General features: G+C 42.3%; 1 protein-coding gene across 1 annotated transcript in view; it reads right to left on the bottom strand.

The window, feature by feature from the left end:
* Positions 1 to 7,217, bottom strand: part of LOC111965899 (sideroflexin-5-like) — a 36,899-nt gene extending 29,682 nt beyond the window's left edge. Inside the window, exon 1 of the mRNA XM_023990309.2 lies at positions 7,089 to 7,217. Coding sequence (XP_023846077.1) covers positions 7,089 to 7,145 — 57 coding nt within the window. The 5' untranslated portion in view covers positions 7,146 to 7,217. The remainder of the gene's footprint in view (positions 1 to 7,088) is intronic.
* Between the last annotated feature and the right edge of the window lie 7,381 nt (positions 7,218 to 14,598).

Consider the following 14,598-nt stretch of genomic DNA (forward strand, 5'->3'; position numbering starts at 1 on the left):
CAATCACAATGTTTTATTATTAAAGTGGCTAGAGATTTGAGTCATGTCAAGCAGCCACTCGTTAGTGATGGCTGGTTAACAGTCTGATGGCCAGATAGAAGCTGTTTTTCAGTCTCTCGTTGTAACAGGTACCTTCACTGATAAGCAGACAGAATGTAGAAGTAGTGGACCAACGAGCCTGTGTATCTACTAAGATCCTCCCATGGTAAGACCTTCACTGATAAGACTCAGACAGAATGTAGAGTGTGGACCAGAGCCTGTGTATACTGATTTTCTCCATGGGTAGTACCTTCACTGATAAGACAGACAGAATGTAAGTAGCTGGCACCAGAGCCTGTTGTATCTACTGATACCTCCCATGGGTAAGACCTCACTGATGGACACGATGTAGAGTAGTTGGCCAAGTAGCCTGTGTAAGTTATCATTGGATGTAATAAATGTATCACTAGTCACTTTAAACAATGCCACTTTATATAATGTTTACATACCCTACATTACTCATCTCATATGTATATACACTGTACTCTATACCATCTACTGCATTTTGCCTATGCCGTTCGGCCATCGCTCATTCATATATTTATATGTACATATTCTTATTCATTCCTTTACACTTGTGTGTATAAGGTAGTGGTTGTGAAATTGTTAGATATTACTGCTAGGTCGGAACTAGAAGCACAATAATTTTGCTACACTCGCATTAACATCCGCTAACCATGTGTATGTCACCAATAAAATTTGATTTGATTTGATACAGGACTGTTTTCTAGCACAGACTGGAACATGTTCCGGGATTCCTCCAATGGCATTGAGGAGTACACCACATCTGTCATTGGCTTCATCAGTAAGTGCATCGATGACGTCGTCCCCAAAGTGACCGTACGTACATACCCCAACCAGAAGCCATGTATTACAGGCAGCATCCACACTGAGCTAAAGGCTAGAGCTTCCGCTTTCAAAAAGCGGGACTCTAACCCGGAAGCTTATAAGAAATCCCGCTATGCCCTCCAACGAACCATCAAACYGGCAAAGTGTCAATATAGGACTAAGATCGAATCACCGGCTCTGACGCTCGTCGGACGTGACAGGGCCTGCAAACCATTACAGACTACAAAGGGAAGCACAGCCGAGAGCTGCCCAGTGACACGAGCCTACCGGACGAGCTAAACTGCTTCTATGCTCGCGTTGAGGCAAATAACACTGAAACATGCATGAGAGCACCAGCTGTACCGGAAGACTGTGTGATCACGCTCTCCGCAGCCAATGTGGGTAAGACCTTTAAACAGGTCAACATTCACAAGGCCGCAGGGCTAGGCGGATTACAGGGACGTGTACTGCGAGCGTGCGCTGACCAACTAGCAAGTGTCTTCACTGACATTTTCAACCTCTCCCTGTCCGAGTCTGTAATACCAACATGTTTTAAGCAGACCAGCATAGTGCCTCTGCCTAAATGACTACTGACCCGTAGCACTCACGTCTGTAGCTATGAAGTGCTTTGAAAGGCTGGTCATGGCTCACAACACCATCATCCCAGAAACCCTAGACCCACTTCAATTTGCATACCGCCCAAAAAGATCCACAGATGATGCAGTCTCTATTGCACTCCACACTGACCTTTCCCACCTGGACAAAAGGAACACCTATGTGAGAATMCTATTCATTGACTACAGCTTAGCGTTCAACACCATAGTGCCCTCAAACTCATCACTAAGCGAAGGAGCCTGGGACTAAACACCTCTCTCTGCAACTGGATCCTGGACTTCCTGACACATCCACCACTCTGATCCTCACAACAGGGGCCCCTCAAGGATGTGTGCTCAGCCCCCTCCCGTACTCCCMGTTCACTCATGACTGCACGGCCAGGCACGACTCCAACAACATTATTAKATTTMCCGATGACACAACAGTGATAGGCCTGATCACCGACTTCAACGAGACAGCCTATAYGGAGGAGGTCAGAGACCTGGCCGTGTGGTGCCAGGACAACAACCTCTCCCTCAACGTGATCAAGACAAAGGAGATGATTCTGGATTACAGGAAAGGAGGACCGAGCACGCCCCCATTCTCATCGACGGGGCTACAGTSGAGCAGGTTGAGAGCTTCAAYTTCCTTGGGGTCCACATCACCAACAAACTAACATAGTCCAAGCACACCATGACAGTCGTGAAACGGGCACGACAAAACCTWTTCCCCCTCAGGAGACTGAAAAGATTTGGCATGGGTCCTCAGATCCTCAAAAAGGTTCTATAGCTGCACCATCAAGAGCATCCTGACTGGTTGCATCACTGCCTGGTATGGCAACTGCTCGGCCTCCGACCTACAGAGCGTAGTGCGAACGGCCCAGTACATCACTGGGGCCAAGCTTACTGCCACCCAGGACCTCTATACCAGGTGGTGTCAGAGGAAGGCCCTAAAAATTGTCAAAGACTCCAGCCACTCTAGTCATAGACTGTTCTCTCTGCTACCACAAGGCAAGCGGTCCTGGAGCACCAAGTCTAGGTCCATTAGGCTTCGAAACAGCTTCTACCCCCAAGCCATAAGACTCCTGAACATCTGGTCAAATGGCTACCCAGACTATTTGCATTGCCCCCCCTACGAGGGGCTCGTAAGTAAGCATTTCACTGTAAGGTTGTGCTCGGCGCATGTGACTAATAAAATTTGATTTGAYGAGCACTTGAGCATATTTTCTTCACCGCAGTCAGAAATGTCATTACTTGGTGGTGAAGCATATCACTTTTCCAGTCCCCTTACTAGATGGGCCTGGCTGAACATTGTGTGCCAACAGTTTGAAAAGGCCTGATGGCAGTGCATGCCAAGAGTCTTTTGGCAACCAGATGGACTGAAACATTTCAGCTTCAGTCAGATGCCTTCGAGCCATTTATCACTTATGAAGGGCAGGCGACGAAAGGCAAGACAGGAGAGCTAATTTCTCCATCTTCATTATCTTTCCTACATTCGGTTTTAATTTAAAACACGCTCCTCAACCTCTCGTGACATGTAATTGTGAAGAACGTAGTAGCTACCATTCTGTAAATCTGTGTATCCTTTCATTATTCAGTGTCCTCACAGCCCCTAGACTGTATAACGTCCTCACTGCCCATAGACTGTATAATGTCCTCACTGCCCATAGACGGTATAATGTCCTCACTGCCCATAGACTGTATAATGTCCTCACTGCCCATAGACGGTATAATGTCCTCACTGCCCATAGACGGTATAATGTCCTCACTGCCCATATGTGTAGCTCTGTTTTGTATGGCTGGGTGAAGAGAACAGGCTCCATGTGAGAAGACCGCTTTAATTATGCATGTGCTTCAGCTCACCAGAGAATACAAAACACAGCTAGCAGAGATGTGTCACGTGCAGCTGCAATAAGAGACAGGGAGATTTATGCTGATTCACGAGATGGCCTAATTGTAACTGCTTTGATGCAATAAACTGAAAATGTTACTGCATATTACTGTGCTGAAGGTTTTTGGGGCACAAAAAAAGGTGGATGTTCTATTTGTGAAACAATGAAACTGTCCATCGCCCACTGATAAATGCAGTGTTTGACATATGAATGGATGCTTGTAATGATGAAATTCKAAATTTTGAAATGCAGGATGACTCAATGATTTTTGGAACAATTCACATGAACAAAATTGTTTGTGTTTTGCAATTGCATCAGAGGTTGCAAAATGGAAGTCTAAATAGACTGTTATTAAGCCTCTTGGCACTGAGAAGAGACTACTTGGTACCATGCAATATCCTGATGAAAATTACTATCATCAGTTATCTGTGAGGGATTGGGTTGGTTCCAAGAGAAGGCGCAAGTGTCCCTTATTGATTGGTTTCTTGTTATTCCACCTCCATGCGTTTTGATTAGAAATGCCTATAAAATATATAAAAAGGCAATAAAGATGGCCAAGACAATAACAAATGAGACTTTCTTTGGACTTTACTATTTCAGCAGGTAAATCATTTCCTTATAACATAATATTGCATTCACAGCTGTTTTAATATAGGCTAGCCTCGAACACTGAATTCCACTATACAAGGCCAATTACAAGTGAGGTTACAGACCTTTTAATCTCATTAATTGCCAGCGGTCATGAACGGTTTCCAAAAACAGAGTTGCAATTTGAGCCAACGTGAAGGTCACATTATCGGTCTAGTTGACCACTGCAAGTGCATAATCACTTCACAGGACAGACATTTTGACGCATATGCTAAAGAGAAGGACAGACAGAAATTGCAATATGAGATAACCCAGACTCTTAGGAGCTTCACTGTCTGATTTAGCCAACAGTTTGGAAGATGCATAATATTCTACAAAAATCWGAAATTAAAGTGTTTTTCGCTAAACCTATTTAAAATGGGTGGAAGGGGAAAAAAATGATTTAGGAAAATGAAGAGCCTTCTAATACTGAACAAAAATATAAACACAACATGTAAAGTGTTGGTCCCATGTTTTATGAGCTAAAATAAAAGATCCCAGAAATTTTCCATACGCACAAAYAGCTTGTTTCTCTCAAATTGTGCACACATTTGTTTAAATCCCTGTTAGTGAGCKTTTATTATTTGCCAAGATAATCCATCCATCTGACAGGTGTGGAATATCAAGAAGCTGATTAAACAGAATGATTATTACATGGGTGCACCTTGTGCTGGGGACAATAACAGGTCACTCTAAAATGTGCAGTTTTGTCACACAACACAATACCAAAGATGTCTCAGGTTGAGGGAGCGTGCAATTGACATTCTCACTGCAAGAATGTCCACCAGAGCTGTTGCCAGAGAATTTTACATTCATTTCTCTACCATAAGCCACCTCCAACCTCTTGGGGTTATGGTATGAGCAGGCAGGCATAAGCTACAGGCAACGAACACAATTGCATTTTATCGACGGCAATTTGAATGCACAGAGATACTGTGACAAGATCCTGAAGCCCTTCTTTTTTTTTTACCTATTTGTGACCAACAGATGCATATCTGTATTCCCAATCGTATAAAATCCATATATAAGAGCCTAATTTATTATTTCAATTGACTGATTTCCTTATATGAACTGTAAAATCTTAGAAATTGTTGCATTGATATTTTTGTTCAGTGTACATAAGCTACATTCTTAATCGTCACTTTTTATCCCTCTTGAAAGTTTGAGTTTGTGCTAGACATAAAACTGCACAAATGTAGAAATCTATTCCGGATGTCACATAAGAAGTGAGAATAAAGCTATTCTATTTTGGCTGTTCTATTCTATATTAGGTGCAGTCTACTAAGGTTTAATAAATGCTGGGCGCACATGCGCAATAGGTTAATTCAGGACAGAGATTGTAGTTTGTATGCCCTGATATCAGGAGCTGGCTGCGAAAAGTTTGATTAAACAATTCAGAGACGGAAACGAATAGATCAGATGACAAATATTTAAGGAAAGCGAATTGATATACAATCCCTTAAATCAGCTGTAACTGTCAATAGTAAAACAAAACTTAAAATAATTGAGTGAACCTGAATCCTGAAAACAAATGTTGAAGTCGCTTGCAGACAGACTCCTCCTCCCTCCCTATAATTATTATGGCCATAGGATGTCCCAGACTGGTCTCATAGACTAGATGTAACATAGTAAACATAAATCCAGGACACTCAAATTAGTATGATATGTTATGTTTGGTATGGTTACACAAGATAGAAGGTTACTTATGGCAAAAATGAAAGGAGGGTGGATGGTCAAGTTGGATGGGTGGGCGTATAAGGTGAACATCTAGCAACCCAAAGGTTGCGTGTTCGAATCTCATCATGTACGACTTTAGCAACTTTGAAACTATTTAGCCAGCTAACCCTTCACCTAACCCTTCCACTGATCCTTTAACCTAACAGCTAACCTTAACACCTGACCCTTAGAGCTAGCTAACGTTAACCACAACAAATTGTAATTTGTAACATATCATACGTTTTTCAAATTCATAATATGCTGTACTTTATGCAAATGTGTAACATATTGTACAAATTGTAATTCGTAACATATCATACAAAATGGATGATGGACATCCACAAATTAATACATACTATAAAGTACCACAGTACCAGTCATAATACCCATAAAACCTAGCAGTCAAACAAGGAAATGGTTCCAATTGTTTTTCCACCATTCATTTTTTATGTTTTAGAAACACTWAAAATAAGGGCTGTGTTTCGTGTGGGCTTACCCTGGCGTGACATTTTGATAACCGTGTGAAACTCCCTAGAGAACAAGGTGACTTATCAATATATTCTCCTGTATTTAACCCCTCAAAATGAAATTCTAATTAGCTGCTAATGTGGCTATCATAAAGAAAATACTAATGCCATGATCTGGACTAGACTGCCGAATCGAGGCAAAGGTAAGAATCTCTGGATTAACTATATAATGTTAGCTAAATTTAGTAATGAATAAGTTGGTTACATTTCTTTAAATTGACAATTCTGTTAACTGTCTTGTGCAAGTTTTAAATTGACACAATACCTCTTAGCAAAGGTGTCAACTTGATGATATGCAGGAGTTTGCCGGGATTTGTAGTCTTGCATGATGTCTACTTTGATGCTAATTAGCATTTTCAAATCTCAGAATAAATAGAGCCGAATGTATTGATAAGTCACCTTGTCCGAGAGAGATTTACATGGTTATCAAAACTTCACAGGGGTAAGCCTACACAAAATGGGTATTATGACACCTCCACTGTGGGGCTCTATGAAACAGCTTACTAAAATAAGTGTCTCGGATATACGTACAGAATAATACGAAATGCTCTGAGAACACGTTGGATGTCCGCAAAGCATTGATGAAGAAGCTTCAGTATCTAGCTACACTGGGGCGGCCAACCCTGCTACTTGTTAATTCCAAGAAAGTAGCATACTTTCATGCATTTACACAGAGCATAAAGAGAAATTGCACTACAAAGACAAAACATTTTTTCGAGCAGACACCAGAGGTAACTTTCGCTACAAAGTCAAAAGCAGCGAGCATAACGATGCAGGAACAGGTCGGAGATCTGCAAAGATGTTGTGTTTTGCACCCTTTTCAGAGATAACAATGTGATTAGTAAAAAAAAAAAAAAATCCTTTACCTGATCATATCGAGGCCTTCCAAGCTGGAACGCAGGACAGGCTGCATATTGCACCATGACAGCGAATCAGTTTATTTATTAATGAAGTGAATCATGAAACTGGATTTTTAAGTAGTGAACTAGCTATACTCCCAGTGAAACGGTTGTCACTAGTTACTACAACCACAAAGTCATAAACCCCGCCTATTTCTACAAATTATCTTCTTAAAATGGMATTTTAAACCTAACCTTAACCACACTGCTAACCTTATGCCTAACCTTCAATTAAGACCAAAAGCTATTTTTTGTTTTCATTAGTTTTTACAATATAGTACTTTGTGACTGTGGAAACCCAGTGAAACGAGTGAAGCAATGAATCGCGATGTTACATGGGAGGTGTAGTTTCTGTCATGTCGCGTTACACAGCGAAAGTCAGTCAAGATGACTACACATCCCAAAGGACTGATCAGCTGAGGGGTTGCATAATGGTTCTTGTGGTGTGGTCATTCATATATGTTGCATAGATTCTCAGAGGAACCCCTGTTGACCCAATTTTACTTGCACAGTGTTGCACTGTCTGTACCACAGGAGGTTGGTGGCACCTTAATTGGGGAGGACTGGCTTGTGGTAATTGCTGGAGCAGAATCAGTGGAATGGTATCAAACACATGGTTTCAATGTATTTGATGCCATTCCATTCCCTCCTTTCCGGCCATTATTATGTGATGTRCTCCCCTCAAGATACTCCTGTGGCTACACAATTTAGTGACACAATGAGCCTAGGAGACGGCAGAACACAGCATTATTCACAACACCCAATGACATTCTTGTAATGAACGTGCTTGTGTAAAGGACCTCACGCTGCATGCTTAGCCAGTACCACTTCCTTGTGATTCGGCCCATACCTGGCGTGAAGCTGATCAAACAATGTTTGAAAAGGGTCCAAATCCAAATGCTGTAGGCTTACTGTACAGTAGGTTAGGGTTACCTCTATTCTGATTTAAGTTTTGCCAGAAATGTTTGACTTAAACCTTTGAGCTTCTGTAATGTGGAAATTTGAATCAAGCCTTGTTATAAAGTTACTAAAAAGACAAGCCATGCATTTTTACATTGGAAAGCTACTCATTCAAAGCTACTTATTCAATGTGTAAACTGATACTAACCTGATATTAGATCATGTGTAACCTTTTATTATTCAGCTGTTCACATCTAAGTAGCTTTTATACTGTGAGACATACATCAATTCAAATCAAACTTTATCTGTCACATGCGCCGAATACAACAAGTGTAGACCTTACCGTGAAATGCTTACTTACACMCCCTTAACAAACAATGCAGTTCAAGAAAGAGTTAAGAAAATATTTACCAAATAAACGAAAGTAAACAATTATAAAAAGTAACACAATAAAATAATAGTAGCAGCAGTGTAAAAACAAATGGGGGTGGGGGGGTCAATGTAAATAGTCAGGGTGGCCATTTGATTAATTGTTCGGCAGTCTTATGGCTTGGGGATAGAAGCTGTTAAGGAGCCTTTTGGTCCTAGACTTGGTGCTCCAGTAGCGTTTGCCGTGCGGTAGCAGAGAGAACAGTCTATGACTGGGTGACTGGAGTCTTTAACAATTTTTGGGGGCTTTCCTCTGACACCACCTGGTATAGAMGTTCAGGATGGCAGTAAGCTTGGCCCCAGTGATGTACTGGGGCCTACGCACTACCCTCTATAGCGCCTTACGGTCAAATGCAAAGCAGTTGCCATATCAGGCGGTGATGCAACCGTTCCGGATGCTCTTGATGGTGCAGCTGTAGAACATTTTGAGGATCTGGGGACCCATGCCAAATCTTTTCAGTCTTCCGAGGGGGAAAAGGTGCTGTTGTGCCCTCTTCACGACTGTCTTGGTGTGTTTGAACCATGATAGTTCGTTGGTGATGTGGACACCAAGGAACTTGAAACTCTCYACCCGCTCCACTACAGCCTTGTCGATGTTAATGGTGGCCTGTTCGGCCTGCCTTTCCTGTTGTCCACGATCTGCTCCTTTGTCTTGCTCACATTAAAGGAGAGGTTGTTGATCTGGCACCATACTGCCAGGTCTCTGACCTCCTCCCTATAGGCTGTCTTATCGTTGTTGGTAATCAGGCTTACCACTGTTGTGTCGTCAGCAAACTTCATGATGGTGTTGGAGTCGTGTTTGGCCATGCAGTCGTGGGTGAACATGGGGGGACCGGAAGGGACCAAGTACGCACCCCTGAGGGGAACCAGTGTTGAGGATCAGCGTGGCAGACGTGTTATTGCCTACCCTTACCACCTGGGGAGGCCCGTCAGGAAATCCAGGAACCAGTTGCAGAGGAAGGTTTTCAGTCCCAGGGTCCTTAGCTTAGTGATGACCTTTGTGGGCATTATGGTGTTGAACGCTGAGCTGTAGTCAATGAAMAGCATTCTCACATACAGTGGGGCAAAAAAGTATTTAGTCAGCCATCAATTGTGCAAGTTCTCCCACTTAAAAAGATGAGAGAGGCCTGTAATTTTCATCATAGGTACACTTCAAACTATGACAGACAAAATGAGGAAAAAAATCCAGAAATCACATTGTAGGATTTTTAATGAATTTATTTGCAAATTATGGTGGAAAATAAGTATTTGGTCACCTACAAAAAAGCAAGATTTCTGGCTCTCACAGACCTGTAACTTCTTCTTTAAGAGGCTCTCTGTCCTCCACTCGTTACCTGTATTAATGGCACCTGCTTGAACTTGTTATCAGTATAAAAGACACCTGTCCACAACCTCAAACAGTCACATCCAAACTCCACTATGGCCAAGACCAAAGAGCTGTCAAAGGACACCAGAAACAAAATTGTAGAGCTGCACCAGGCTGGGAAGACTGGGCTGGGAAGACTGAATCTGCAATAGGTAAGCAGCTTGGTTTGAAGAATCCACTGTTGGAGCAATTATTAGGAAATGGAGACATACAAGAACACTGATAACTCCCTCGATCTGGGGCTCCACGCAAGATTTCACCCCGTGGGGTCAAAATGATCACAAGAACGGTGAGCAAAATCCCAGAACCACACGGGGGGACCTAGTGAATGCCCTGCAGAGAGCTGGGACAAAGTAACAAAGCCTACCATCAGTAACACACTACGCCGCCAGGGACTCAAATCCTGCAGTGCCAGACGTGTCCCCCTGCTTAAGCCAGTACATGTCCAGGCCGTCTGAAGTTTGCTAGAGAGCATTTGGATGATCCAGAGAAGATTGGGAAAATGTCATATGTCAGATGAAACCAAAATATAACTTTTGGGTAAAAACTCAACTCGTCGTGTTTGGAGGACAAAGAATGCTGAGTTGCATCCAAAGAACACCATACCTACTGTGAAGCATGGGGGTGGAAACATCATGCTTTGGGGCTGTTTTTTTTGCAAAGGGACCAGGACGACTGATCGTGTAAAGGAAAGAATGAATGGGTATTGTATCTGTGAGATTGAGTGAAAACCTCCTTCCATCAGCAAGAGCATTGAAGATGAAACGTGGCTGGGTCTTTCAGCATGACAATGATCCCAAACAACTGCCGCGGGCAACGAAGGAGTGGCTTCGTAAGAAGCATTTCAAGGTCCTGGAGTGGCCTAGCCAGTCTCCAGATTTCAACCCCATAGAAAATCTTTGGAGGGAGTTGAAAGTCCGTGTTGCCCAGCAACAGCCCCAAAACATCACTGCTCTAGAGGAGATCTGCATGGAGGAATGGACCAAAATACCAGCAACAGTGTGTGAAAACCTTGTGAAGACTTACAGAAAACGTTTGACCTCTGTCATTGCCAACAAAGGGTAAAAACAAAGTATTGAGAGAAACTTTTGTTATTGACCAAATACTTATTTTCCACCATAATTTGCAAATTAATTAATTAAAAATCCTACAATGTGATTTTCTGGATTTTTTCTTCTCATTTTGTCTGTCATAGTTGAAGTGTACCTATGATGAAAATTACAGGCCTCTCTCATCTTTTTAAGTGGGAGAACTTGCACAATTGGTGGCTGACTAAATACTTTTTTTGCCCCACTGTAGGTGTTCCTTTTGTCCAGGTGGGAAAGGACAGTATGGAGTGCGATTGAGATTGCGTCATCTGTGGGTCTTTTGGGACGGTATGCAAATTGAAGTGGGTCTAGGGTATCCAGGATGATGCTGTTGATGTGAGCCATGGCCAGCCTTTCAAAGCACTTCATGGCTACCAGCATGAGTGCTATGGGGCGGTAATCATTTGGGCAGGTTACCTTCGCTTCCTTGGGCACAGGGACTATGCTGGTCTGTTTGAAACATGTAGGTATTAGACTCGGTCAGGGAGAGGTTGAAAATGTCAGTGAAGACACTTGCCAGTTGGTCCGCGCATGCTATGAGTACACGTCCTGGTAATCTGTCTGGCCACGCGGATTTGTGAATGTTGACCTGTTTAAAGGTCTTGCTCACATCGGCTACTGAGAGCGTTATCACACAGTCGTCCGGAACAGCTGGTGCTCTCATGCATGCTTTAGTGTTGCTTGCCTCGAAGCGAGCATAAAAGGCATTTAGCTCATCCAGTAGGCTCTCGTCACTGGACAGCTCACGGCTGGGTTTCACTTTGTAGTCCGTAATAGTTTTTATAGCCCTGCCACATCCAACGAACATCAGAGCCGGTGTAGTAGGATTCAATCTTAATCCTGTATTGACGCTTTGCCTGTCTGATGGTTCGTTTGAGGGAGTAGTGGGATTTCTTATAAGCGTCCGGATTAGTGTCCCACTCCTTGAAAGCGGCAGCTCTAGACTTTAGCTCGATGCACATGTTGCCTGTAATCCATGGCTTCTGGTTGGGATATGTATATACGGTCACTGTGGGGACGACGTTGTCGATGCACTTATTGATGAAGTCGATGACTAAGGTGGTATACTCCTCAATGCCATTGGATGAATCCCGGAACATATTCCAGTCTGTGCTAGCAAAACAGTCCTGTAGTGTAGCATCRGCATCATCTGACCACTTCTGTATTGAGCGAGTCACTGGTACTTCCTGCTTTAGTTTTTGCTTGTAAGCAGGAACCAGGAGGATAGATTTATGGTCAGATTTGCCAAATGGAGGGCGAGGGAGAGCTTTGTATGCGTCTTTGTGTGTGGTCTAGGATTTTCTTTCCTCTGGTTGCACATGTGACGTGCTGGTAGAAATGAGGTAAAATGGATTTAAGTTTGCCTGCATTAAAGTCCCCGGGCCACGAAGAGCGCCGCTTCTGGTTTGCTTATGGCCTTATACAGCTCGTTGAGTGCGGTCTTAGTGCCAGCATCGGTTAGTGGTGGTAAATAGACGGCTATGAATAATATAGATGAGAACTCTCTTGGTAGATAGTGTGGTCTACAGCTTATAATAAGGTACTCTACCTCAGGCGAGCAATATCTGGAGACTTCTTTAATATTAGACATCGGGCACCAGCTGTTATTGATACACCCCTGCCCCTCTTCTTACCAGACGTAGCTTCTCTGTCCTACTGATGCATAGAAAATCCCGCCTGCTCTATATTTGATGTCCAGAAGTTATTTTCGGTCATATGGTAGCGGCAACATTATGTACAAAATAAGTTTKAAAAAGAAGTTTCAAACAATGTGTAAAAACGAAGAAAATAGCACAGTTGGTTAGGAGCATGTAAACAAGCAGCCATCCCCTCCAGCGCCATTTTCTCTCTCTCTCTCTCTCTCTCTCTCTCTCTCTCTCTCTCTCTCTCTCTCTATCTCTATCTATCTATCTATCTATCTATATATTGAAAAGTGATTTTTTATTTATTTTTCGAATTAGTACATTGTATAGTCAGCGCGTTAACCTTTTCAACTGTGCTCCAAATCGTTTTGAAGTCGGAGCATCTGCGCCCTCAATTTAACATCATCCCGATCGGAACCTCTATCGTTGTCCTGTCTTGCCACAGCACTGTGAACCGCATCACATTTAAGAATATGAATGGTCTAGTTATGTAAGGGATCAAGGAGATTGGATGCATGTTTTAAAGAAACGCCCCTCAAGACTAGAGTAAAAAGAGCAGCGCGAAAGCGCTGTTTAATGTACAATGTTGTCAACAAAAGTAGGTTACTCTTACTCCCGTCCCTATTGCTGAATGCAGCCTTTTGACAGCATGTACTGAAATCGATTGAATTCACACTTGCATTAGTCCCCTCGTTTGGTGATTGGCATTTAGGATAAAAGCTKATTCATGCTTGATCTGAAAGTGTGGTCTGAGGCTCCGTATGGAGGGTSTGACGCAATCGCGAAGCCTCCATAGGCAGGCCGTACCCCTGGCCTCCCAAATTTTGGAACAATGCGGAGGGCTCCTTATAGCGCAGTATGTTTTAGCATGGAKGTTTGGTAGGGTGACCGGACTTGTAACTATGAAAATAATTTGGCAAACAGACTGTGAACCGAAAATGTATGTTTGATTCTAGAGGGGGGACAATAAATAATTTGGTTAGGGTGTAGACGCAGATATGTCATCTTGTCTTCGGGAGATTTTATTATCTATTTACATGATTTAGTCTGATCAGTGGAACAAGTCTTAACAATGGGCTAAAATATAGGGTCATTAGCGTGCTTGTTAGCAAGAACACTARTGTTATTCCCCACACTTATTTTAGTATTCCACTTTTTCACATTTTTGTCAGTGTAATCACATATTTTAAATCTGTTATGACTACTTGTGTCTTTTGAAAATGAATTATATGAGGCTATGTATTATTGCAGCCATTAATGGACCGTTTTGAATATGTCATACCAATAAGCATTGAATATTAAATGCTCCTGGAATCAAATTAAATGTTTTACATTTTAGTATTATGCACATGCTAGGCAGAGATGGTCGGGGGACTCACAACTCAAACACATCATATTTTGTCTATGTAGAGTAAAATGATGGCAAGAATCTTCAACTAGTAGGCATAAACAATGTGAATATTGATATTCATTAAATGTTTCTTGAAGGTTGGGTGATTGAGAAATGAATTGTTATAACAAAAATATTTTCAAACACCAAGCATGTGGGAAACATAGAAGTGGTGGCCAACCTTCCTGGAAATTGAGCAGGATTTCTTCACCCAWATGACAAATACAAAATGTTTGTGTCCRTACCTTGAAAGCAGTCTATGGACAAGCAGAATGCCATCAACATTAACCTTTCCTGTGCAGAACCTTGTAGTGGTAACACCCCCCCAGCACGTGTCTCATACAACTTTCCACCTGAGAACTGGGATCAATCCCTGCTTCTAACCTTCCCACTGTTTCTAGAATRTWAAGTGTAAAACCACCTAAAAATATATMTAAAAAAATATTAGCATACTTTCAATTTAGTAAGCAACAAAGTCATCGAATTATGAGTGTTCATTTAATGTTCTAAGCATCCTAAATACACCTGACATGTGGTTTTTATTAGAACATTTTCCACCCTGGTCATAGYCCTAAGCCGTGTCAAAATATGTGGAAATTAGTTTTTTAAACAGTAACATTTTCCTGGGGGAGGACACCCAGTCCCCCATCTAGGGGTTGTG

Source organism: Salvelinus sp. IW2-2015, linkage group LG6.2 (assembly GCF_002910315.2).
Source record: "Salvelinus sp. IW2-2015 linkage group LG6.2, ASM291031v2, whole genome shotgun sequence".
Classification (NCBI taxonomy): Eukaryota; Metazoa; Chordata; class Actinopteri; order Salmoniformes; family Salmonidae; genus Salvelinus; species Salvelinus sp. IW2-2015.